The 25,376-nt window shown below is 41.6% G+C and overlaps 2 protein-coding genes across 15 annotated transcripts in view; one reads left to right on the top strand and one right to left on the bottom strand.

Moving 5' to 3' along the window:
* PYGL (glycogen phosphorylase L) overlaps positions 1–25,376 on the top strand; it is a 77,787-nt gene that overhangs the window by 28,837 nt on the left and 23,574 nt on the right. For 11 of the 14 annotated variants that reach the window (XR_003913444.1, XR_003913445.1, XR_003913446.1 and 8 more), the window contains exons 6-20: positions 1,338–1,449; positions 1,906–1,988; positions 4,939–5,082; positions 5,310–5,402; positions 6,070–6,216; positions 6,554–6,717; positions 7,187–7,301; positions 7,819–7,920; positions 8,051–8,198; positions 8,321–8,379; positions 8,484–8,625; positions 10,042–10,249; positions 18,038–18,172; positions 18,611–18,677; positions 21,164–21,336. Coding sequence is in view for 11 of the 14 variants with exons in the window: in XM_029952346.1 (XP_029808206.1) it covers positions 1,338–1,449; positions 1,906–1,988; positions 4,939–5,082; positions 5,310–5,402; positions 6,070–6,216; positions 6,554–6,717; positions 7,187–7,301; positions 7,819–7,920; positions 8,051–8,198; positions 8,321–8,379; positions 8,484–8,625; positions 10,042–10,249; positions 18,038–18,172; positions 18,611–18,677; positions 21,164–21,336 (1,892 nt within the window). In the remaining 3 variants the exon portion in view is untranslated. Of the gene's footprint in view, positions 1–1,337; positions 1,450–1,905; positions 1,989–4,938; positions 5,083–5,309; positions 5,403–6,069; positions 6,217–6,553; positions 6,718–7,186; positions 7,302–7,818; positions 7,921–8,050; positions 8,199–8,320; positions 8,380–8,483; positions 8,626–10,041; positions 10,250–18,037; positions 18,173–18,610; positions 18,678–21,163; positions 21,337–22,561; positions 22,687–23,200; positions 23,253–23,458; positions 24,194–25,376 lie in introns of those variants that run through there. The other 3 variants (XM_029952338.1, XM_029952341.1, XM_029952340.1) reach the window with 3 other exon arrangements.
* ABHD12B (abhydrolase domain containing 12B) overlaps positions 21,165–25,376 on the bottom strand; it is a 30,076-nt gene continuing 25,864 nt past the window's right edge. The window contains exons 10-13 of the mRNA XM_029952351.1: positions 23,970–24,052; positions 22,852–22,930; positions 22,164–22,282; positions 21,165–22,040 (exon numbers count right to left, since the gene is read on the bottom strand). Of these exons, the coding sequence (XP_029808211.1) occupies positions 22,013–22,040; positions 22,164–22,282; positions 22,852–22,930; positions 23,970–24,052 (309 nt within the window). The 3' untranslated portion in view covers positions 21,165–22,012. The remainder of the gene's footprint in view (positions 22,041–22,163; positions 22,283–22,851; positions 22,931–23,969; positions 24,053–25,376) is intronic.

Here is a 25,376-nt window from a genome sequence, read left to right on the forward strand (position 1 = left end):
TCCTTGGGAAGAGCCTCCAGCGACTGTGTAGCTCAGAGCAAGCAGCCAGGCCGGTGGGGCCCGAGATCAAAGACTGCTCATGATCCAAGCCCTAGCTCTCCAGCTCCACCATAATGGAAGCAACCCTAAGAAAGCACAGCCTTGGTGGCTCGAGCTCCCATCCCAGGTGCCAAGTTCTGCATAAAGTTCTCTAACGGGACACCTTAGTGTACTTCCTCAGGTGCCTCAATTACACGTCAGGGGTCAGAAGACACATCCTGTTTGAACCCAGACTCACTCCCATTCTGTAAACAACTTTTCCTGATGGATCACAGCATACTTTAAAAACCTTCAGAGATCTCTCTTTCCTAGTAAAAGGTGTTTGCAGAAGGGTGGTTTATTACTTCGAGGTCCTGGTATTCATGGAAGCATGACTGAATATATGTGATTGATATAGGCTACATGGCTTCATTCACTCATAATTCACATTAAAGAGCTTTGTGTTTCGGTTTCAGCCCTACGACTGACTCTGACTTTGGGCAAGTCATTTCTCTCTCAGCCTCATTCCTCTCTTGGCCAAAGTGAGTGGGTTGCACTAAGTGATCTCTAATACCCTCCAGTCCAGTCAATCTGTCATTTCCTTTCCTTAGAGCATGACTGATGAATCAGAGAATAGAAGTAAGTCTTTTCCCACATAAATTTTAATTCATGTGAAACACAATTATCTTCCTCTTCTTCTCAGTCTCAATGACGGTTACAAAGACCGAGCTACCAATTTTCCAAAGCTCACCTCTTACACCCATCTCAGCTGATTGGTCAGATCACCAAAATAACTCTTCTTCATGCAACCTTGAAAAATCTAGCATAGTATTTTAAATGTCATTTATAATCTATCTGCATATATTTCTGTTTTGTTGATTTTCACTATATTTGAAATCAGATTATTGAATTACATACACTAAAATTACCCTATTTCTATTTTTTAATGGATACAGGTTCACATTTGTCACTTCGTACATCATATTTTATTATTCTTAGAACAGTGGCTTAATCTGAAACATGAAAGATCTGCATCCACATCAGGGCAAGGGACACAAAGGGATATCACCCCTAGAATGATATAGGGGGCCATCAGTCTGGATGGTTCCAGCCACCCAGATTGTTCCAGTGGGAAAAGTTGCACAGGACCTTTAAAAACTTACCCTCCAGTCCTAGGGCCCTCATCTTGGCCTAGGCCCCCCACAGTCTGAGTTGGTGATAGAGCCAGGAACAGAATCCAGTTGCTAACTTCCAACCCATTGTCCAGCTGACGTCACCACACATGGGAAACTGAGCAGTGCTTTGGTTTAATCCCACAGGTGGTCCTGGCCCTGCCATATGACACCCCGGTGCCCGGGTATATGAACAACACCGTCAACACCATGCGCCTCTGGTCCGCTCGAGCCCCGAATGACTTTAACCTCAGAGATTGTGAGTACATTCTGGGCTCTCATGCCTGTGTGTGTGTGTGCTTAATATTCTTATCTCAGAGGCAACCAAATCAGCACCAGCTCTGAAGGTGGCACAGAACAAGGATCTTGGGACTGGGGCATAAATGGTTTCTGTATAGGTGCATGTTTGTGTGTGTAATCAGTCAAATTGAGCTTGAGAGAACAGCCTTGAGTTTCTGGTCAGAGTTCTTCAGTGGCTGAGCAGCCATTTTATGGAGCACATACGAGGACATTTTTAAAGCAGTTTTTCTTTCTGGCCCTCTTAAGCCCCCATGCAAATCACAGCAGGGAGGTCTGTGGAAATCGTTTTGAACCTTCAGGAATTGTAGGAATCCCTACATCCACATGGCATGCAGCAAGCATCAGGTGAGGTCAGGGGGCTCCGATAATAGTGGCTGCCTTATCTATTTATTCATTTTTCTAACCTTCCCTTCAGTTAACGTTGGAGACTACATTCAGGCTGTGCTGGACCGAAATCTGGCCGAGAACATCTCCCGGGTCCTCTATCCCAATGATAATGTGAGTGGTCAAGCTTGCTTTCTCAGTAGAAACAGAAGTAGCTTATTTCAGAAGTACCCTTTTATGGCCCATAAAGCACATCTTCAATATAGGTTTGTTTTCTTCTGTGCACAGTAATCTGTCTCCTCCTAAATTGCTAGATTTCCCCGCCCCTCCCACTCAAGTAAGGAAAACAGATTTGTCATGAAATCGGAATTGATATTTTGCCCTTGACTAGTAACTTCATGACTAATTGGGAGGTTATGTATGCACATTTCAAAACCACGCCTGGATAGAAAAGATGAAGGGGAGCACCGGGAAGCACTGCTTCATTTCCAAACGGAAGGTTCTTCCACAGAGTCAGTAGACCCTGGAAGTTTCCTGCCTGGCCTCTTCCCCTTCCTGACAGGCTCAGCCCAGCCTTCTGCCCTCAGGCAAGGTGGAGTCTGGACCTTGGAGCAGACCCAGGAGCAAACATTTGTTTCTTATGCCACTTATTCATCTCTGGAAAATCTTATAGGTGATTATCCCTAATTTTACACTAAAAATTGCTTAGCTAAAATTTTAAAAAATCTATTTTAAGAAACTTGGAACAGGGGCGCCTGGGTGGCTCACTTAGTTAAGCGTCATGATCTCACGGTTCGTGGGTTCGAGGCCCGCGTTAGGCTCTGTGCTGACAGCTAACTCAGAGCCTGGAGCCTGTCTTTGGATTCTGTGTCTCCTTCTCTCTCTGATCCTTCCCTGTTCACACTGTCTCTCGCTCTCAAAAATAAATAAAAGCATTAAAAATAAAATGCTATCTTTAAAAAAAAAAAAAAAGAAACTTGGAACTGGATCACAGATGACCACTATGGATTTTTAGTTGATTTAAATATACTTAGTTCTACCTTATATATGGGTGAAATTATTTTCTTAAAGCTGTAATGATTATTCTTTTAATAAGAAGTCTCAGGAACAACCAGATCAGTTCTCTGCTCTGGAAAGTGGCACAAAAGAAGGATAGGGAGACTGGGACATAGGATGGTCCTTGAGACCAAGTGTTCACTTCGTGTTAAACTGTATTCTCTACAGAGGATTAACTTTGCCATAGTATTTTCAGAAACTTAATGGTATATTTTTCCTTTTGAGAGAAACATTGTGACATCAGTACACGTCAGAAAAATCTCTGACCAAAAGCAAAAAGTGGCCTTATTTCATAGTCAGTTAATATAAGAATCCTTCCAGGTACTGCCCCGCTAAACCCAGCCTGCTGAAGTATTTAACTGGAAGGGCTGGAAATTCATCCCCCCGTCTTCAGTAAGGACCAAACTTTACTTGGAAGTAGTCATCTATAGCAGTTCACAGAGTATACTAAGTTAGCATGGGATGCAAAGTTAACTGAATTCATTAAGTAAAAGGTAGCTCTCAGGGTCATGTCTGTTTTTAAGTTAATAAATCATTTTTGTGCTATAATTACAGTTAAATAAAAACAAGTTAATAAATTTAAAAAATAAAAAAACAAGTTAATCATTTTTGTACTGTAATTACAGGAACAAACTCATTCTCTCTTCCCATCTTGGCCATAGCCCTCATCCAGACATTAGTCTCTCTTCCTCTGTCCTCCCTCTGCAGCTAGTTAGATTTTTTTCACTTGCTTAAAGCTCTTTAAAGTCTTCTAATCACCTGTAAGAAAAGTCCAGAATCTCAGATGTGCTCCCTAAGTTCCTCAGTAATACAGTCATGAGGGGCTCCTGGGTGGCTCAGTCGATTAGGTGACTGACTCTTGATCTCAGCTCAAGTCATGATCTCACAGTTCAGGAGATGGAGCCCCACATTGGGCTCTGAGCTGACAGTGCAGAGGCCTGCTTAGGATTCTCTCTCTCCTTCTTTCTCTGCCCCTCCCTCACTCTCTCTCTCAAAATAAATAACCTCTCAAAACAATGGTACGGTCATGAGTTCTCTGACACATCTCCATGATCTTGCCCTGGGCTGAGGTCCAACCTTGCAGCACCCTTTGTTCTGATCTTTCTCACCTCCAGGAAAAGGCTCTTGCAGCTTCTTTCCTGGAAGAATTAATATTGGCTGCCTGTGTTGTGAAATTTTATCAGGAGAAGAAAGCTGAGAGTCTCGACAACTCAGCACATAAATTTTCCCTTAACTCCCTTCCCCCATTTTCAGTAGAGAATTGGACCCCTGCTTTTGACTGTCCCTGCTTCCTTCCAGCCCAGAGAAACCTGTGTTACCATCCCCAGAGAAATGTTGGCTTCTGTCTGCACTGGGGAAGGAGATCGCTCAGCTCAGGGAACTGTGGGTGAAGTCTCAGGCCAACTGCTTCTTAGGGTCACAACTAACCTTTTATTTTTAAATGTTTGTTTGTTTGTTTTTGAGAGAGAGAGTGGAGGGAGGGACAGAGATGGAGAGAAAATCCCAGAAGCTTCATACTGTCATTGCAGAGCCTGATGTGGGGCTGGATCTCACAAACCTGTGGGACTATGACCTGAGCCTAAATCAAGAGTTGGATACTTAACCAACTGAGCCGCCCAGGTGCCCCTCGTGATTCACCTTTTACTGCATCTTCACCTCCACTTCCAAATGCACCCAGTGCTGCCAAGTCCTGAACCTATCAGAGATTTGGCATATAAATTTAGCTGCTTTTTGGCTCTTCTCTACCAGGTCAAGATTCAGCTTTCCCGAGTCTTCTGGCCCAATTCCCACCTATCCATCTATTTTTCAGCCTCAAAAAGGTTGTTGCTGTTGTCTTGTCTCCCATTCCCTTCATTTTTTATTTGTATGCCTCCTTTAAGCTCCTTTGCTGTCTTCTTAATAATGTTTCAGGAAAGAACAAAGTCTCATGCTTGATATTCAGCTTGCCATATTCCACCAGATGTCCTACGAGCTTTAGTCCTAAAGTTCTCTGGGCGGGAGATCCCTGTCATATTTTGGCCACGCCTAGCAGGGTGAGCTGCTCTCACTCAGTCTCTCTGGCTTGAAGTTTTTTGAAGGCAAGGAGCTAAGACTGAAGCAGGAGTACTTTGTGGTGGCTGCTACCTTGCAAGATGTCATCCGACGTTTCAAAGCCTCCAAGTTTGGCTCCACTGACAGTGCCAAGACCACATTTGATGCCTTTCCAGACCAGGCAAGTATTCACTCTGTGAACACAGACAGAGATAACCAAGGGGTCAGGACTTCCTGTCAGATTTTCAACCCTCTCTCGGCTAAAACAGTTCAGTAGGTACGAGAGGCTTAAAGTGTGTCAACAGAAGGTGGGCATTTTGTTGGGTGCTTTGTGAGACACGCACGAGGATAAGGAAGCAGACCCCAGGCCATCTGTCCCCCTCACACCGATGCCTTTTCCCCACACAGGTTGCCATCCAGCTGAATGACACGCACCCCGCACTCGCCATCCCTGAGCTGATGAGGATTTTTGTGGATATTGAAAAATTGCCCTGGTCCAAGGTCTGGATAGTGTGGCTTCCTTTTCCTTTAATTAACTAGAATATGTGTGGTTTAGAGATTTTGCCAAAAGGTCCTTTTACGGTTTTTCAAAGTAAGTTACTGTTGGTATCTTCCTGTGGTTAAAGGTAAAGTTTGCCCTGGTGCTGACACTTCTCTCTCCTTGCTGCTTTATGTGGAGTTAAGATTAAGAAATAAATACATTTCTAATGGGACACAGCTCAGTAGCTCAGACTTGTGTTTACCATTTCTGCGTCTAAGGTGATTCTAAATTAAACTCTGCAACCTCAGAATGCAACTAATTCAAAGTGTCCCCACCACTTTGCAGATCAGTATTTTGAATATACTCTTTGCTTTTTCTGAACATTACTTGTTTGTATTCCTCAAATTTTGCTTATTTTATAAATAAAAGGCATGTTAGGATAGTAGAGAAAACTTTTCAGGGTATTATCTTCAATTTTATCAGACAGTTTTACAAATAGCTGCTTCCCCCTGCCCCCCTTACAAATTCCCAATCTCTGGCCATTCAGGAACCTGGTGGACCGAGTGCGTCTTACTGTGTACCTGAACTGTCCCGTTGCAGGCTGGCGGGAGTGAGGGAATGTCTGGTTCTGTGTGATGGGCCCCTTTCTTGCAGAGGACAGCAGCTAAGCCCCTCCTTTTCCCTCAGGCCTGGGAGATCACCCAGAAGACCTTCGCCTACACCAACCACACAGTGCTTCCAGAGGCCCTGGAGCGCTGGCCCGTGGAGCTGGTGGAAAACTTGCTTCCTCGACATTTGCAAATCATTTATGAGATAAATCAGAAGCATTTAGATGTAAGTCATTTTTAGAGATTCGTACCCCTTTTGAGAACGAGGTCTTGAGATGTTAAGGGTAGCCGTAGTGTTCCCTCTTACTGAACTGGAGGCCCAAACATCTTCTGGTCATTGATACATAAAGAGTATTCAAGTCTGGGTAGGGCTCTGTTAAAGGCATTTTTTGAAAAGACTAAAATGGAGGATGGCATCTCCCTAGGGCTAACCCGACCCCTCTCTGTGGGAGTGAAGTTTTGTATTTGCTCCACCAGAGGTTTTGCTTGGGAAGTGAACAGCATTATGTCAGTGTTGCCTTAAACCTGAGTGGCCAGCAAGGCCTTTCTCTTCCTTTGGCCAGAGAATCGCGGCCTTGTTTCCTAAAGATGTTGACCGTCTGAGAAGGATGTCTCTGATTGAAGAGGAAGGAGGCAAACGGATCAACATGGCCCACCTCTGCATTGTGGGCTCCCACGCTGTGAACGGCGTGGCCAAAATCCACTCAGACATCGTGAAGACCCAAGTGTGAGTGTCCACTCCTGTGCTGCTGAGTGTAAGGCTGCTCCGTCAGTGCACTGATGCTAGTCAGTGCAGGCTTGCATTTGGGGATAACAAAAGGCCTCGTCAAAATGTGCAAAAGTATTTTCTTCTACATAAAATAACCTTTGTTTAAAAAAAAAATGCCTTCCTCTCTGAACCATCCTAATTCTAGATTTAGGAGCCCAAAAAAAAAGCCACTCAAAACTATTCTGATGAAAAGTCTGGTCTATATATATGTCAGTGCCAGGCCGGAAATTGTAGGGAGGTAATTCGATGTGGAGTTTTTCTTCTAACTATTTAGAATTGCAGATGGTTTCTATTTTGAATGACAGCTTAGCTGCTGCCAGCTCCTCCCTCCACCTTTTAGTCTTTCAAAGCCTACACTTGGCTTTCTGAATGTTTCAGAAACCCACTCTTTCAGCCATATTCAGTGATGTGTCTCTTCTGTCTCCAGATTCAAGGACTTCAGCGAGCTAGAACCAGACAAGTTTCAGAATAAAACCAATGGGATCACTCCAAGGCGCTGGCTCTTACTCTGCAACCCCGGACTTGCAGAATTAATAGCAGAGGTAACCGGGAAGGAGTGCCCTTCCACTTGTGAACCCAGTCTGCAGGCGCTACGTCAGCCACCAGCATGTCACGTGTGCTGTCCCACAGGCTCCGTACTTGACTTAATTCTCCACTGGAGCCATCTTGACATTCTTAATTTGTAAACAAGGGACCTGCAAATTGTGTAGCTGGCTGACAGCACTCATACGACACACAAATGGTAAAGCTATTTAGTAAAAGAGAATAACAAAGACCTTATAAATAACTAGTAGAACCTGGGTTTCGTGTTACCCCGTTTAGGTAGGTTTCCTGTTTTTAACATTTAATGCCACTGAAACTACATTTAAGATACTAGCAGAGTGTTCTTCCCACATGGCCTTCCCAGCCTCTTCTGTGAGCATGGCCATCCTGTGCGCTGTGTGGTAGGTCAGCCATCCTTGCTGTAGCAGAGTGCAAGCACTCACCAGACTGACAGAAACAGCTCATTTGGGCTCGACTGCCATCCCTGATTAAATCACCTCTTCTTTAAACTGAAAGAAAATTGGGGAAGACTACGTGAAAGACTTGAGCCAGCTGACAAAGCTGCATAGCTTCGTGGGTGATGACGTCTTTCTCCGAGAACTCGCCAACGTGAAGCAGGTGCGGCTTCCCGGGGTGGATCCTTTCCGAGGCACTTGTTCTCAGGGTTTATCACGCTCCAGTTTTTAAAAACAGACCACCTGAGGCTTCTAAGTCCAAAGGGCTCCTTCATTGTGCACTGTCTCCACAGGAGAACAAGCTGAAGTTTTCTCAGTTCCTAGAGAAGGAGTACAAAGTGAAGATCAACCCATCCTCCATGTTCGATGTGCACGTGAAGAGGATCCATGAGTACAAGCGGCAGCTCTTGAACTGCCTGCATGTGGTCACCATGTACAACCGTGAGTCAGGCCCTCGGCCACCATGCCCCCTGGAGGTGGAAGCGACACTCACGGTTGGCATAGCTCTCACCACCCCAGCCGCCAACTGTCCTCAGTCCCATCCGCTTCTCAATCTCTTTCAGGCATTAAGAAAGACCCTAAGAAGTTATTTGTGCCCAGAACCGTCATAATTGGTGGCAAAGTAAGTTGATTCTATTCACTGGGGACTTGGGGCCCTAATCTCTTGCTGTTTCTCCACTTGATCTTGGCTGCATTCTGTCAGTGTGTTTGACATTCTTCTCCAAGGCCGCCCCAGGATATCACATGGCCAAAATGATCATAAAGCTGATTACTTCGGTGGCAGATGTGGTGAACAATGACCCTATGGTTGGAAGCAAGTTGAAAGTCATCTTCTTGGAGAACTACAGAGTATCTCTTGCTGAGAAAGGTAGTTTCTTCTTCACAAATCATGCGGGGCCAGGGCAAATTTGAGAGAAAGTTGACATGATATGGAAAAGTGAGGTAGCTGGGCACAGAGAGCCAGTAACTTAGGATAGAAGAATAAGGGGCTAGGCTAAGAGCCTGAGGTGAGCCAACTCACAAGATTGCTGCCCTGGAGTCATATCACTGACTACATTTGCAAGTGCATTTTTCTGCCAGCTAGTCAGAGCAGGGTGCTGGAGGAAGTGGCCCTGAGGTTTTGGCAAAGTGCAGACTGTGCTCCACAAAGGAGAGGAAAGGTCTTCCCTTCCCAGCTCCAGTTTTGCAATAGAACACCAATTCCCCAGCCCCTCACATTCCTCTGGTCACTTCGTGGAATAAAGAAGGGCTGTCATTTGTTCACGTTACAACAAGGAATGAAGACAGACATCAGGCTGCAAAGCATGAGGCTTATGTGTGCTTAGATGGGCACTGATCATGCATGGAGTTCCCACGTGGGGACAGTTAGGCTGGCAAAAAGCCAATATCCCTTTCTCTACTGCTGGGACCTTTGTTTTTTTGCATCATGTGCTCACAAAGCACCATCCACATGCAAATGCTAACTGTGCATTCACCCAAGTCCCAAAATGAAAACAGACCTTTCCCTTTTTGAGGTATTTTTGGGTCCTCTGATGTTACTGTTTAAGATTGTATGCATAAAGAGAAAAGAGCCAGGTTCCTAGAGATGCAAATGAAGATATAGCTAATCCACAAATAAGCCTTCAAAGTAAAACAGATTTTTGTCCTGACCTTTGAAGTCAAAGTGGGAGAAAGGGACCTTCTGGCAGCACTCATTTGTGTGTAAATTAGGCTGAAAGGTCAGAGGCTGGGTGTCTAGCCCCAGGCACACCACAAGTGCTTGGGCTGAAAGAGGGAGGGAGGAGGTGAGCAGTGGAAGGAATCCAGATAACCCAGTTTCCTCAGATTAGAAAGAAAGAGTCAGGAGAGCCTGAATTTTAAAGATCAATAAAGAAAAGTTTTAATATATTTTATAAAGTTATAAAGCAGAAGAAATAAAAAATAAAACCATAACAAAAATTGGAAGGAAGAGAAGGGAGAAGAGAAATGTAATGTCAACTTTTATAGCAGAGAGCAGGAAGCTGCTCTTAAGAGTTTCCCAGGCCAAGAAACAGTAGTGTAAGCATGCAGTTATTCAGCACTGTGGCAGTAACCACCCAGACAGCACATCAAAAATGGTAAAAGGCAGTTGCCTGCGTCCCGGGGAAGAGTAAGAGCCATCCTCCTACATACCACATGAATGTTTATCTTGATGTACATGTGGTACTTTAATGATCAAAACAGGCTAGCTAGATAAATGCTCAGATGCGATACAAACGGGTCTAGAGAAACAGAATCACTGATTTTTAATACAACTTGCTTGCAGTCATTCCAGCTACCGATCTCTCGGAGCAGATTTCCACCGCAGGCACTGAAGCCTCAGGGACAGGCAATATGAAATTCATGCTGAATGGGGCCCTGACCATCGGGACTATGGATGGAGCCAATGTGGAAATGGCAGAGGAAGCTGGGGAAGAGAACCTGTTCATCTTTGGCATGAGAGTAGATGATGTGGCTGCTTTGGACAAGAAAGGGTAAGAGAGCAGCTCCCTCCTCCTTACCGGGCAGGTGCTCTCCCCGCCCAGGAGAGTGCCTGCCCTCCCAGGTGTCCTGTTGATGTTGGGTCACATGAAATGTGGTCCCAGAACATCTCCCATGCATCAGGGGAGCCTCCTGGCCACAGCTTAGTTTTATTAAACATAGCAAGTGAACATGAAAGGAGCTAGGGCACCGGTACATGAGGTCCTTGCTATTAGTTACAAGCCACTGCAGAGCTGGCCTTAGTGAACTGTCATTTCTCTGCATCTGTGATTTTGACTTTGATCAAAAGATGAGCCAGTTCCTAATTTTTTGCCTATAATTTAAACCATTGGGTGCTCTTTTAAGATTTCAGTGAAATGGACTAAAATGTGGTAGAGGATAGGTATGGATATACAGAAGCACCCATGAATAATACTTGTTTCACTTAACATCTAGATACATTTATTAATCTCATTCCAAACAAATAAGGAGATCAGCCCAAACGAACCATAGGGATCTAAAAATTTGGAGGATGTTGAATATCCTTTCTGGCCCTTAGAAGTAAGTTTCCACTAAGGAACAACAAATTTGGGAGATCTGTGGGTCCAAAAAGCAAGTGGTCCTCTTAACACAACACTTACTTAGAGCTGTAAAGTCCTTTTGAAATGAATCTCACTGTATTTTACCAGATTGGATTATTTTTATTATTTACTATACTTTGGGTCACCAGTTATAAGAACTAACCAAATTTAGGGGGAAATTTTTCAAGATCTAGTCAAATATTATTTATACCTATCTTGAACTCTATAATGGCTTCTAGTATAAATGCTAATACTTCTGAGTGCAGTTTTCATGGATAATATAGTGTCTAGGGTATTGTTTTTTTGTTTGTTGTTTTTTAATTCCAGTATAGTTAACATACAGTATTATATTAGTTTCAGGGGTACAATATAGTGATTCAGCGCTTCCGTACATCACCTGGTGATCATTACGATAAGTGTACTCTTAAATTTTCTTCACCTTGTCACCCATGCCCCCACCCACCTCCCCTTTGGTGACCACCAGTCACCAAAGTGGTAGTGGAATTACAGTAGTTGTGTTTTTAATTTTTCAAGGAAACTCCATACTGTTTTCCACGGTGGCTGTACCAGTTTGTGTTCACACCAATCGTCCATAAGGGTTCCTTGTTTTCCACATCTTTGTCCACACTTGTTCCTTCTTACATTTTTGATTTTAGCCATTCTGACAGGTGTGAAGTCATATCCCATTGTGGTTTAGATTTGCATTTCCGTGATGATGAGTCATGTTGAGCAACTTTTCATATGTCTGTTGGCCACCTGTAGGTCTTTGGAGAAATGTCCATTCATGTCTTCTGTCCATATTTAATTGGATTCTTTGTCTTTCTGGTATTAATGATGTCAGTCTTTATATATTTTGGTTACTAACCCTTTCTCAGATATGTCATTTGCAAATATCTTCTCACATCCACTAGGTTGTATTTTAATTTTGTTGATTGTTTCCCTTGCTATGCAGAATTTTGTATTTTGATGTAGTCCCAAAAATTTATTTTTGCTCTTTTTCCCTTGCCTCAGGAGACATAAATAGAAGAATGTTGCTATGGCCAGTGTCAGAGAAATCACTACCTGTGCTCTCTTCTAGCATTTTATCAGCTTCAGGTCTCACATTTAGGTCCTTAATCTATTTTGAGTTTATCATTGTGGTTAGTATAAGAAAGTGGTCCAGTTTTGTTCTTTCATATGTAGGTCCAGTTTTGCCACCACTCTGTACTGAAGAGACTTTTTCCCATTGCATATTCTTGCATCTTTTGTCAAATTTAATTGACCATATAATTGTAGGTTTATTTCTGTGCGCTCCATTCTGCTCCATTGATCTATATGTCTACTTTTTGTGCCAGTACCATACTGTTTTGATTACTACAGCTATGTAGTACATCTTGAAATCTAGGATTACGAAACCTCAGTTTTGTTCTTCTTTTTCAAGATGGCATTGGCTATTCAGAGTCTTTTCTGGTTTTGTACAAATTTTAGGATTATTATTCTAGTTCTGTGAAAAATGCTGTTGATATTTTTATAGATTGATTAAATATGTAGATGGCTTTGGGTAGTATGGACATTTTAATATTTGTTCTACTAATCCACACACGGAATACCTTTTCATTGGTTTGTTTCATCTTCGGTTTCTTTCATCAGTGTTTTATAGTTTTCAGAGTACAGGTCTTTCACTCCTTGGTTAAGTTTATTCCTAGGTATTTTATTATTTTTGGTGTAATTGTAAATCAGATTGTTTCCTTAATTTCTTGTTCTGGTGCTTCATTATTAGTATAGAAAAAGCAAGATTAAGGGTGCCTGGATGGCTCAGTTGGTTAAGCATCCAACTCCTGATTTCATTTCAGGTCATGATTTCATGGTTCATGGGATCAAGCCCCACCTTAGGCTCTGTGATGACTGCACAAAGCCAGAATTCTCTCTCCTCCCTCTGCCCCTCCCCTGCTCACAGGCACACACTCCCTCTCTGTCTCTCAAAATAAATAAACTTAAAAAATGTGAGATTCCGGTATATTGATTTTTGTATCCTATGATCTTACTGGACTTATCAGTTCTAGTAGTTTTTTGGTGGCGTTTTTAGGGTTTTCAGTATATTTTATCATGTTATCTGAAAATAGTGAAAGTTTTACTTCTTCCTTACTGACTTGGATGGCTTTTATTTCTCTTTGTTGTTTGCTGTGGCTAGGACTTCCAGTACTGTTTTGAAGAATAGTGGTAAGAGTGGACATCCCTGTCTTGTTTCCTTAGAGGAAAACCTTAGGGGAAAAGCTCTCAGTTTTTCATCACTGAGTATGATGTTAGCTGTTGGTTTTTCATATACGGCCTTTATTATGTTGAGGTATGTTCCCTCTAAATCTACTTTGTTCAGAGTTCTTATCACTAATGGGTGGTGCACTTTGTCAAATGCTTTCTCTGCATCTATTGAAATGACTAATGGTTCTTATCCTTTCTCTTTTTGATGTGATGTATCACATTGATTTGTGAGTATTGAACTACCCTTGCATCCCTGAATAAATCCCACTTGATCATGGTGAATGATTTTTTAAACATAATGTTGGATGCATTTTGCTAATACTTTATTGAGGATTTTTGCATCTGTGTTCATTAGAGGCATTTCCTCTAGTTCTTTTCTTGTAATGTCTTTGTCTGGTTTTGGTATCGGGGTAATGTTGGCCTCATAGAATGGATTTGGAGGCTTTCCTTCATCTTCTTTTTTTGGAATAGTTTGAGAAGAAAAGTATTAACTCTTCATAAAATGTTTGGTATAATTCACCTGTGAAGCCATCTGGTCCTGAACTTTTGTCTGTTTGGAGTCTTTTGATTACTGATTCAATTTTATTGCTAGTCTGTTCAAATTTTCTATTTCAGTCTGATTCACTTTTGGGAAGCTTTATGTTTCTAGGAATTTATCCATTTCTTCTAGGTTGTCCAACTTATTGCCATATAATTTTTCATAATACTCTCTTAGAATCTTTTGCATTTCTGTGGTGTTGGTTGTTATTTCTTCTCTTTCATTTCATTTCTGATTTTATTTGAGTTGTCTCACTCTCTTTTTCTTTTTTTTTTTGATGAATCTGGATAACGGTTATCAATTTTGTTGATGTTTTCAAAGAACGATTTCCTGGTTTCATTGATCTGTTCTGTTGGGTTTATTAAATTTCTACAGTATTTATTTCTGCTCTCATTTTTATTATGTCCTTCCTTCTACTGCTATTGGGATTTGCTTGTTCTTTTTTCTAACTCCTTTAGATGTAATGTTAGGTTGATTATTTGAGGTTTTTCTTTTTTTTTTTTTTTTTATGTAGGCCTGTATTACTCTAAACTTTCCTTCTAGAATAACTTTGCTGCATCCCAAACATTTTGGATTACTGTATTTTCATTTTTATTTGCCTCCATGTATTTTTTATTCCCTTTGATTTCTTGGTTGAACCATTCATTGTTTAGTAGAACGTTATTTAATCTCCATGTATTTGTGCTTTCTCAGACTTTTTCTTTTGGTTGCTTTCTAGGTTCAAAGCGTTGTGGTCAGAAAAGATAGATGGTGTATGACTTTGATCTTTTTAAATTTATTGAGATTTACATTGTGGCCTAACGTGATCTGGTCTGGAGAATGTTCTGTGTGCACTTGAAAAAATGTATATTCTGCTGTTTTAGGAGAGAATGTTCCAAATATATCTGTTAGACCCATTTATTCCACTGTGTCATTCAAAGCCATGGTTTCCTTGTTGATTTTCTGTTTGGATGCTCTATCCAGTGATGTAAGTGTGGTTTTTAAAGTCCCCTACTATTATTGGATTACTATTGAATACTTCCTTTGTTTGTTTGTTAATAGCTGCTTTATGTATTTGGATATTCCCATACTGAGTGCATAAATATTTACAATTGTTATATCTGCTTTGGGTTGTTCCCTTTATGCTTATATAGTCTCTTTGTCTCTTTTTATAGATTTTGTTTTAAAGTCCATTTTTTTATTGTTTTGTTTTGTTTGTTTGTTTGTTTGTTTGAGAGCGCAGGCAGGGGTGGGTCAGAGAGAGAAGGAGATACAGAATCCAAAGACAGGCTCCAGGCTCTGAGCTAGCCGTTAGTAGCTGTTCGGCCTTGTGGCTCGAACCCACAGACTGTGAGATCATGACCTAAGCCAAAGTTGGATGCTCAACCGACTCAGCCACCCAGACGCCCCTAAAGTCCATTTTGTCTGATGTCAGTATTGCAACCCTGCCTTTCTTTTCACTTCCATTAGCATGATAAATGTCTTTCCATCTTTCACTTTATTTTTCTTTAATTTTTATATATTTTTTACATTTATTTATTTTTGAGAGACAGAGTGAGACAGAGTGTCGGGGGAGGGGTGGAGAGAGGAGACACAGAATCCAAAGCAGGCGCCAGGCTCTGATCAAGCATTCAGTACAAAGCCCGACATAGGGCTCAAACCCACGAACTGTGAGATAATGATGTGAGCTGAAGTCGGACACTTAACTGACTGAGCCACCCAGGTGCCCCTCTTCACTTTCAATCTACATGTGTCTTTACATGTAAAGCATGTCTCTTGCAAGGAGCATTTAGATAGGTCTTACTTTTTTGTCCATTCCATCCCCCTATGTCTTTTGATTGAAACATTTAGTCTACTTACATTCAAAGTAATTATTGATAGGTATGTACTTATTGTCATTTTATTACTTGCTTTATGGTTGTTGGGTTTTTTTTTTAAGAGTATCTATTTTGAGAGAGAAAGCATAAGCAGGGGAGAGGCAGAGAAGGGGAGAGAGAGAATCCCAAGAAGGCTCTTCACTGTCAGCAGGAAGCCCAACACAGGACTTGAACCCATGAACTATGAGATCACAACAAGAGCTGAAACCAAGAGTCAGATATTTACCAACTGAACCACCCAGGCACCCCATGGTTGTTTTTGTAGTTCTTCTCCGTTACTTTCTTCTCATGTCCTCTTCTCTCATGGTTGGTTGGCTTTCTTTAATGGTATACTTGGAATCCTTTTTCTTTATTTTTTTGCATATCTGTTACTGGTTTTTGATTTGTGGTTACCATTAGGCTTGTATATAACATCTTAGGCATACAGCTTCTCTATTAAGTTCAGTCACTTAAGTTTGAACCTATTCTTTACTCTTCCCACTCCCCCCCCCCATTTTAGGTATATGGTGTCATACTTTACATCCTTTCATTTTTGTGGGTCCTTTGACTGATTTTTATAGATACACTTTTTTTTTTTACTACTTTTGTGCTTCCTACTTTTATTAATCCTACTTATAGTCTTTCCTTTTCACTCAAAGAATCCTTTTTAACATTTTAACATTTCTGGTTTAATGGCCATAAATTCCTTTAACTTTTGTTTGGGAAACTTTATCTCTCCTATAATGAATGATAGAGTATTCTTGGCTGTGTGGTTTTTTTTTTTTTCTTTAAGCACTTTGAATATATCATGCCACTCCCTTCTGGCCTGCAAAGTTGCTACTGAAAAGTCAGCAGATAGCCTTATGGGATTTCCTTTGTATGTAACTGTTTTCTTTTCTCTTGCTGCCTTTAAAATTCTTTCTTTACTACTGTTTTTTGCCATCTTAATCACTATGTGTCTTGGTGTGGACCTCATTGGATTGATTTTTTGGGGGGCTCTCTGAATCCTGGATCTGCATTTGTTTCCTTGGCCAGATGCAGGAAGTTTTCAGCTATTTCAAATAAAATTTATTATCAAATAAATTCTGTGTCCCATTTTCCTTCTCATGTCCTTCTGGGATCCCTATAATTAATACAAATGTTACTACACTTGATGGTATAACTGAGTTCCCTAGGTCTATTTTCATTTTTATTTTTTTATATTTTCTCTTTGTTAAGGATATCATTGAGGTCCTGCACTCTTCTCAACTCCTATGAGTATCTTAAGATCATTACTTTAGAATCTCTATCAGGCTTATTACTTATCTCTATTTTGCTTATGTCTCTTGCTGTGATCTTGTTATGTTCTTTCATTAGGGACATATTCTTCTGTCCCTCATTTTTTTTAACTTTCTGTGTCTATGTCTGTGTTAGAAAATACAGGTACATCTCCTGCTCTTGACAGTAGTGGCCTTGTGAAGAAGAGGTTGCATAGTGCCCTGTACTGCAGTGTCCCTTGTTCACCAGAACCTGTGCTTCAGGGGTATCTCCTATGTATATTGCACACACCCCAGTGTTGTGGCTGAGCCACTTTTTCCTTCAGCCCGGTTGTCTGCAAGGCTCTTTGCCTCTTGTGGGCTGGGTTTCGTCCCTGTGTCATTAGTGCGCCAGTCTGGGGCTGCCTTGGGCCTGAGTAGAGTCAGACCAGACATTTGCCAGAGCTGCAGTCACATCTATAGTGTACTGTCCCTCTGTCGTCCCCTGAGAGGCTTTCATTGGTGGGTGAGGCCTGCAATCAGACCAGCTGTCTGCCCCCAGACCTCTGCTGGGGCTGCTGTGTGTGGTCCTCTTTCCCTCCTCCTGGGGCAGGAGTCACTTTGGAGTAGTGCTGGCCCCCGCTGGGGCTGCTTGCACACTGCCAGGCCCGTGGCACCACTTTGGATGGGCTCCAGTCAGGAGCATACTGTAGGGGGCAGGGCCACAGGAGAACACAGGGGCAAGGTGGGCAGTGCCAGCAGGGTTTGCACAGCTCTTCTGTGCGAGGGGACGTGGAGCAGAGGGACTGGTGGGACATATCTGCAGGGGAGCCTGGGGGCTGGGCACACTGTTAGCAAGTTAGGGAGTGAGTGTTGGCACAGCACTTGTTCCTGTAGGTATCCATGTAGCGAGGCTGGGGGACAGGAAGGGAAATAGTACCTACCAGCTCCTTTGTTCCTGGAGAAGTCTCCTAAAGATCCCTGCCCCTCTAGTACATGCTGTGAAATTAGTGAACTGACATCCCTCCCGTATACCCCAGGTGCTTCTCAAACTGTGGCTTCCATGCTGTATCTCCACAGAGCCAGCCTGCTGATTTTCAAAATCCCAGGTCCCAACCATGTGTCTGTCCTTCCCGCCCTCTTTGATATGGCCTCTTCTCTACATTTAGCTGTGGAGAGTCTGTTCTGTCAGTTTTTGGGCCACTTTCTGGGTTATTTACACTGATGTGGGAGTTATCTAGCTATATATATGGAACCAGGTGAGCTTAGGGGCCTCCTATTCCATTATCTTCCTTGGCAGTCACCTGTCTAGTGTATTGTTAATCACATATATTAATGGAACCTTTTTCTTGTCACCCCCACTCCTATCCCACAGCTATGATGCAAAAGAATATTATGAGGCACTTCCAGAGCTTAAGCTGGTGATTGATCAAATCGACAATGGCTTCTTTTCTCCCAAACAGCCTGACCTCTTCAAAGACTTAATCAACATGCTATTTTATCATGACAGGTGAGTTCCCACAAGAAGATGATGATATTTCAGCCATGAAAAGGGGACAAGAATATCTGAAACCAGGTGTAACACACCAGTGTAATTAGTATAGCTCTGTGATGTGAGAAGCTATCCTAGTCTTAGAAAGAAATACTAGATATTCTCTACTAACCGTGCTTGGAAGGTTTAAGAACAAGACCCACAAATCTGGTATTCTTTTTGTCTTTCCGCTGGTATACCCAGCTTTCAGAAATATCCATATGTTGGCATTCTTATTTGTGGGAAGAACCATATAAAGGTTGTGAGGGCTGGTTAAAGTTCTTGTGAATCAAAATGTAAGTTTGGTGAACCAGCCGTGCCTGACATTAAGAAAAGCAGAATTTTATGTGGAATTTTAGCACACATATTTTAATGAAGCTTTTTGTTGTTGGTTTTCCTTCAAATCACAAAAAATAGGTTTAAAGTCTTTGCAGACTATGAGGCCTATGTCAAGTGTCAAGAAAAAGTCAGCCAGCTGTACATGGTAAGTGCATTGATGAGACCTAAAAAAGAACCCAGTTTACTATGTTTAAAAATTTTGTTTCTTTTTATTAGATCTAAATAATAGGGCCCCACTGTCAATCCAAAAAGAGAAGTGAGACAACTATCTCGGTTATTCAGATCAAAACTTGACTTTTCCCACATTCAGGTATAGGCTGGGATTTAACATGTAGGCAGCAATTGTACATTTTTTAATATCCAAGTAAAAATATCACCATTCAATATTTATTGAACACTCACCATACAGCAGGCATGGCCTGGAAGCTAAGGTTATAAAGCCAAGTTAAATACGCATTTTACCCACTCGTTTATTTGACAGAGAGGCTTTGGGGACTGCTCAGTGGCAGGCATTGGACTGTACATCACAGTTGCTGGAGCGGCTTCTCCAAAATACAGCTGCCAGCCCCACCCTGAGATTGTGACCCAGTAGTGGGTAGGGTCACCATCAGTGTCTGAAAACTTGCTAAGATGATTCTCAGGCTGAGCCCCAGTTCATTAGGATAAGGACTGACCCACAGCCTAGGAAAATGGCACAGTAAGTACCTCTCCTGGACTACCCATGGAGTGGGGCTCTCTCTAGGATACAAACATATGGAAAGGGGGGAGGTTTCATATTTGAATTTAAAAAAGGAACAAGAAAGACTCTGCTTCACTAAAAAAATGAAAAAAAAAATCCAGGGCCATGTGAGTAACCCTTCACATACATCAAACAGTCCAGCCCTCTAGGAGCATTTAGTAAATGCTAATAAATATGGAAAATTAGTAAATATGGAGAGGTTGATCGTCTCTGATAAGAAAGACTTTCAGTAATTGCAGACACTACAGAAGAGTAGATAGAAGGAGGCTGGCTCTGTGCCAGGACTCCTGGATGGTTTTCTTGAAGTTGAAACCCTTGAACTTTTTGGGCATGGTTGCCCTCACCCAGATAGTCTCCAGTTTTGCCCTTTAAGTCAAAAAGCCATTCTACAGCAGAACAGCGAAGTTCTATAGACTCTTCTCCTGCCCTCTGGACACATGACTGATTACTTTCAACAAAAACATGTTTCACTGACATTTCTTTTTATTTTTTTCCCCAAAATAGGTGACAGGGTAGTTTCTACAGTTGTCCCACAGGTCTCATTCGGGGTTTTAAAATAGGATTGAAGTCCATGCTGCTTTACAGACCTTATCTTTTGGTAGAGTCATGCCCAGTTCCCAAAAAATGTATAGACCACAGTAAATTCCAGCTAGTGGCTCAAGCAAGGAGGGGCAGCCCTTAAGTTCAGCTGAGTGGCTCACTGCCTGCCTCCAAGAACCCAGAACAGACCCAAAAAAGTGGCCAACTCCGCTCTTTCCTCTTGATCTCCACTCTCGCTGTGTGTAGAATAGCAAGAGAGGAAAAGAGATATAAATTGAGCAAGGAAGGAAAATAGGAACAAGGGCAAGGACAAATGTGAATGTCAGTTTTGCACAATGGATCTCTGTTGCTAATGTTCTGGCCCAGATCCAGAGATGCCTGTCTCAAAGCCCAGCATTTGGTTCAATCTTTTTTGTTCATTAGCGCAAATTAACAGTAATCATATTGTTAGGGTTAGAAACATGTTGGGAAGTTTAATTCATTATCCATTTAAATAGTTAAAATGAAAAAAGGAAATTTTTATTTTCCTCTTATTTTAGTAAGTTTTCGAAGTCTGAATAAACTAATTTTAGCCGTACCTTACGGAATAATGGAAGTTCTAGTCTTTCTTCTGAATGCTTATAATGCACTGCTAATGGCTTTGAGTCATGCTCTGGTCATTTTTAATGAACTTTAAGAGTTCTTTACAAAATCATGAGGGTGTAAAATAAATAACTTCTTATATTCTTTTATATAAAAATTATAGGATTTGGATATTATATATTTTATTAAGGATAAGGCCTTAATTGATCCTGTTTTGAAATCCCAACGGAACATTTGGGATTCAGGATAAATCACCTGGAGCATCTTCCTTCAGAAAGAACAAAACAACAGAAGTAGGTCTATAAATTCTCCCATTAGATTATTTGCTGCACAGCAGCTATCATTCTGGAGTAGGGCTTTTCAAACTATGAGGCCAGCGCAGGTTAAAACCCATGTCATGGCGTCTAGCAAACAATGAATGTTCCCTCTAAAGGGAGGTGAAATAAAAAATAAAAGCCTGGGAAATATGGCTTGCATGCCAAAACACTGTAACCATAGCAACAATTACCAATTAGGGAATTTATATCCATGGTTTCTCTTAAAATGAAAAATACCCTTTTTTTCACTTTTAAATATACTCTAAATAGGAGAAAAGCACAATCTGCGCTATCTAGCTCTCAACTGTGAAACAAATATATTTCTGATTCACCACAACTTAGTCTTGTCATTTTCTCCATAAAATGTGCTTGGATATACTTGGCCTAACATTTGTCATAAAGTTTGGTGGGCACTCGGGCTGTGGGCCATATACATGTATGTGTTGTTTACAGAATCCAAAGGCCTGGAACACAATGGTACTCAAAAACATAGCTGCCGCAGGGAAGTTCTCTAGTGACCGAACAATTAAGGAATACGCCAGGGACATTTGGAACATGGAGCCTTCAGATATCAAGATTTCCTTATCCAGTGAATCTAGCAATGGGGTGAACAAAGCCAATGGAAAGTAAGTTGTAAAATGTCTCTAGAAACAAAATAGCTTCTTACTGAATTTATACACTTTTACAACATTCTTTAATTTTGTTTTGTCAGCTAATAATCTCGTTGAGAATTTCTGGGCACTGGGAGGAAAGTATATGACTGTATTAGAGCTAAAAATAAAGTGTCAATTTACAAGGGCTACATGCGTGCCAAAACTTGTTATTTGATGGCAGATTGAGTAGCATGCTAGAACTTTCCCTGGTGCTATTCAAAAAGCTAAAAGATACTTGTAATGTTCTAATTCCATTTACATTTACTAGACTCAAACAAGTTATTTAACTACATTGGAGCGCCTTTCTTACACCTTTAAGTCCCAGCCACAGACCACCTTATTCATAAATCTCCCCAGCATGTTTAATAACCGCACATTTTAAGATGGGATTCAAATTTTACCAAATTCTGATTCTCTACAGTGAGGTTTCAGAATGTTCCACAAAGTAAACTGAGATAAGCTAAATGAGAACTTTCAATAGCACCTAGCATCCATGCTTTCCCTCTTTACTAAAATGGCAGGTGACCTGTAGAAATATCAGTGACTTCAGCTCATCCAAGCAGCCCAGTGCGGTTTCACGTAAAAAAATATATACCATTGGTGGTGTTCAGACCAAGTCTTCACTGCAGATTTCCATCCCTCTCAGCCCTCACGCCCACTGCTTGCTCAGGAAATCTCTGCAAAAAGAAAAGGACCTAGTTCAGCTCCCAGCCCTTCTCTACTTCCTGGTCTAAGTAAGCCACAGCAGCCGTAATTGACTTTAAGGGAAAGATAATCACATTTAGCAAAGCAACTCTTACCTCACAGTTTTTAACAGCATAGGGCTTTTACAGAGCAAGTTGTGGTGGAAGCCGGGAGGAAAGATCGCCATCTCGACCCTCTCTTTGTTCCTGTATGCATTATGTGCAATTTCATAGAGCTGCACAGGACAGAACGACAAAGACTCAAAGGCTGACAATCAAAGGTGGTGTTTTTCTAGTTTAATTTTCCTAAGAGGGTACAGAGGCAGCCATCTTGGGGAGGGAGTCTCATTAAGTCAGAGATAAGGAAGCCTCCACTCCCTCCCCCGATTGGCTGCCTCTCCAAGTGAGGAACTGAAAGCTGCACAGCCAATGCGGAACACTGACAGGACCTCATCCTTCTCTGCCAGCACCCTCCCTGCGTGTGATGGACTGACTCTGTTTATTGACATTTTTAGAGCCTCTGTGGGAGAGACTACAAGGAGGTTCCCATAGTGGCATGGGATCTTTCTACACCTGCAGATCCACAGATGAGGAACCAGGGTCCACCGAAGACTCTCCTTCAGCTAAGGAGCACCGCACACTAATGCTTCTTGCATACAGCAGGCAGCACAGCTATTTAGGGGTATAGAGGGTCCCTCATAATGTCAGAGACCCTCCTGTGGGCTCTAACCAAAGTGTGGCTAGATGAGAAAATAGTGAAATAAGTATGGCATGTTTCAGTCAGCACTGGGCTTGCTTAGTTTACCTTTTTTCCAAACTCCAAAGGCACTGTCTTGTCATCCTCACTGTGTATGATGAGAAGGGGAGAAGACAGGAATTTAACACTAGGAACAAGTAGAAGAAAAACATTCAGTTCAAGAATTATACGTTGGGATTTCTCTTCTTCTGAGTTAAAGCTTTAGCGAAACATGAGATTTGCCGTAAAATACAGGATCTCTCTTTCCTTCCCTCCCAGGAATGACAACTTCAAACATAATAAACTTCATATAGTAACTGTTTCTTTCCAGGCAAGACTATCTCTCGTCTGTTAACTCAATTTAATTAGGTATCTAGTTAATTTAACTTATTTCTATGTCTTTTTTTAAATAATGAAGAAGAAAAATACTAAAAACACTGGAATATTTTAATTAGAAGACCATATAAAATAAAACAACTCAAAACTCAAAAATAACAAGAAAACAACAGGACTGAAGAGAACTCTTAGTGACAGTACAGATGAAAATGTGATCAACAAGTTTAATCAGCTTCCTGGTCAACCTCCTGGTTTTTGTAACAAGAAAACTTGTTTGTCACTCTAGCAACTTTCTCAAACCGTACTTCCCAAATTCTGATACCCATCCACCCCATCCCAGCGACTCGCTGTTACTCCTGGGAAGGTTCGATCCCTCAGGTGTGCGGACATGAGAAAGGACGGATAACAACGGCCCATTTGGAGGCACTCTTACAATCTCCAGCTGCAAGAGGCTAACCTGGCAAATTTTGGTCATCGAACTTGCCTTGGATCAGCAGTCCGGATGGTGGGTGGGCTTTGGTTACATGAGGAATAAGGCCTAGAGGTTAGGGGTCCTCCAAGTAATGTTGGGCTGGACTCCACAGCTCTTTTAAAACTTCCTGATTTCTGATAGACCCTAAATCTACAACTTCGTTTATGACTTCAGAGAAAGTACTGAACTGGTAAAGTCATCAAATTAGACATTGGGGAAATATCAAATACTAAAAATTTGTGGACACACTACCCCAAAGCCTTAGTGCCCACCTAAAAATTCTCATCTACCCATTCAGTAAATCACATGATTTTTACACATCCCCGCCCAGATTCCCACAGATATAGTAATAATGGACATCTTTTCATCATTAGCTTACTTTTCATCATTAGGGAAGACTATTTTGTCTTTTCTCAGGGCATCCATAAGTGTGCGTAAAAATCCTGGAAGTTTCCGGTAAATCTATTTTTTAAAAAGGAAAAAAAATTAAAACATGGCTTATATCTGTGTCATTTGTTATGGCTTCCTGCATAAACTATCGTAATGTAGAGAGTAGCAACTTTCTACATATAATAAACTTTAAAAACAACCTCATGAATTTAAAAGTCATGTCACTGTAGGAAAATTGGGAAATACCAAAAGGAAGAAAGAAGAAGCAAATCACACATAGTCCCCATCATCCACAGATAATCACTGTTAACATTTTGTTGTTTTTGCTTCCTATCTTTAAAATACAAATAGTACCACTCTTTTTTTTCACACTTATAAAGAAGCAGTAATATATGCATAATCTAACAATTGCTTCTGTGGTGAACATAATTTACTGGTTTAGTTGTGAAACAGAATATTCTGATCAGTGAAAAATTCTAATGGAAGTATACAATACATAGATAATGGGTTTTAAAGGATTTAAACATTAGAAACTGTTGAATAAAATGTAATGTTGCAGTGCTTTAAAAGGGCATTTAAGTTTTAACAATGACCACAGGACTCCAAATATAAAAATTATCATTCTAAACATACTAAACATTCTGAATTTCCTCTTCAATGACAAATTATAGTAAATAGAAGGTTAGCCTACTTAGCTTTTACCATGTTTTTATTAAGTCAATAAATAAAATCATTTATATGTCCTAAAAAACATCATTTCAACTGACTATGAGGAAATGACTGGAACCCTAAGTGATCCTGTGCCTTCGTCACCTACCCCTACCTCCAATCTGCATCCCCAGTGCATTCATTTCTCTCCAGTCCAACTGTCACCCAGACTAGTCTACCCTTTGCTTGCTTGGGTTGTGCCAACAGCCCTGTGTGGCTCCCTGCTTCTACCTCAGGGGAAAGCCAGGGCAGTGGTTTTGATATGCAACTGTGTCACATCCCTCATTTGCATCACATTTTCCAAAGGCACTACCTTGGCCTTCAAGGCCCCACAGAATGTGGTTGCTGCCTCTCTGCCCGCTCACTAAGCCCGATCCTGTCTGCCCTCAAGCCCTGCTGTCTTTGGTTCCTGGAACATACCAGGCTTGAGCCCACCTCAGCTCAAGACCTCCAGCTTTTCCCGTGACAGCCCCTAATTATGCAAGTCTCAGCTCAGATGATGGTTCGTCAGAACGCTTTTCCCTCCCACGCCCCTCCCACCACCCAGTCACTCCCTGTCACGGTGCTGCTCACTCCTGAGAATCCGCTTAATGTGTACTTGTCTTCTCTCTCTCCAGCAAGTATATATACTTCCTAGGGGGTCAGGCCACCGTTTGCTTCCAACCTGTGGTATTCCCAGAACCTAGAA

The sequence above is a fragment of the Suricata suricatta genome, chromosome 9 (assembly GCF_006229205.1).
Source record: "Suricata suricatta isolate VVHF042 chromosome 9, meerkat_22Aug2017_6uvM2_HiC, whole genome shotgun sequence".
Classification (NCBI taxonomy): Eukaryota; Metazoa; Chordata; class Mammalia; order Carnivora; family Herpestidae; genus Suricata; species Suricata suricatta.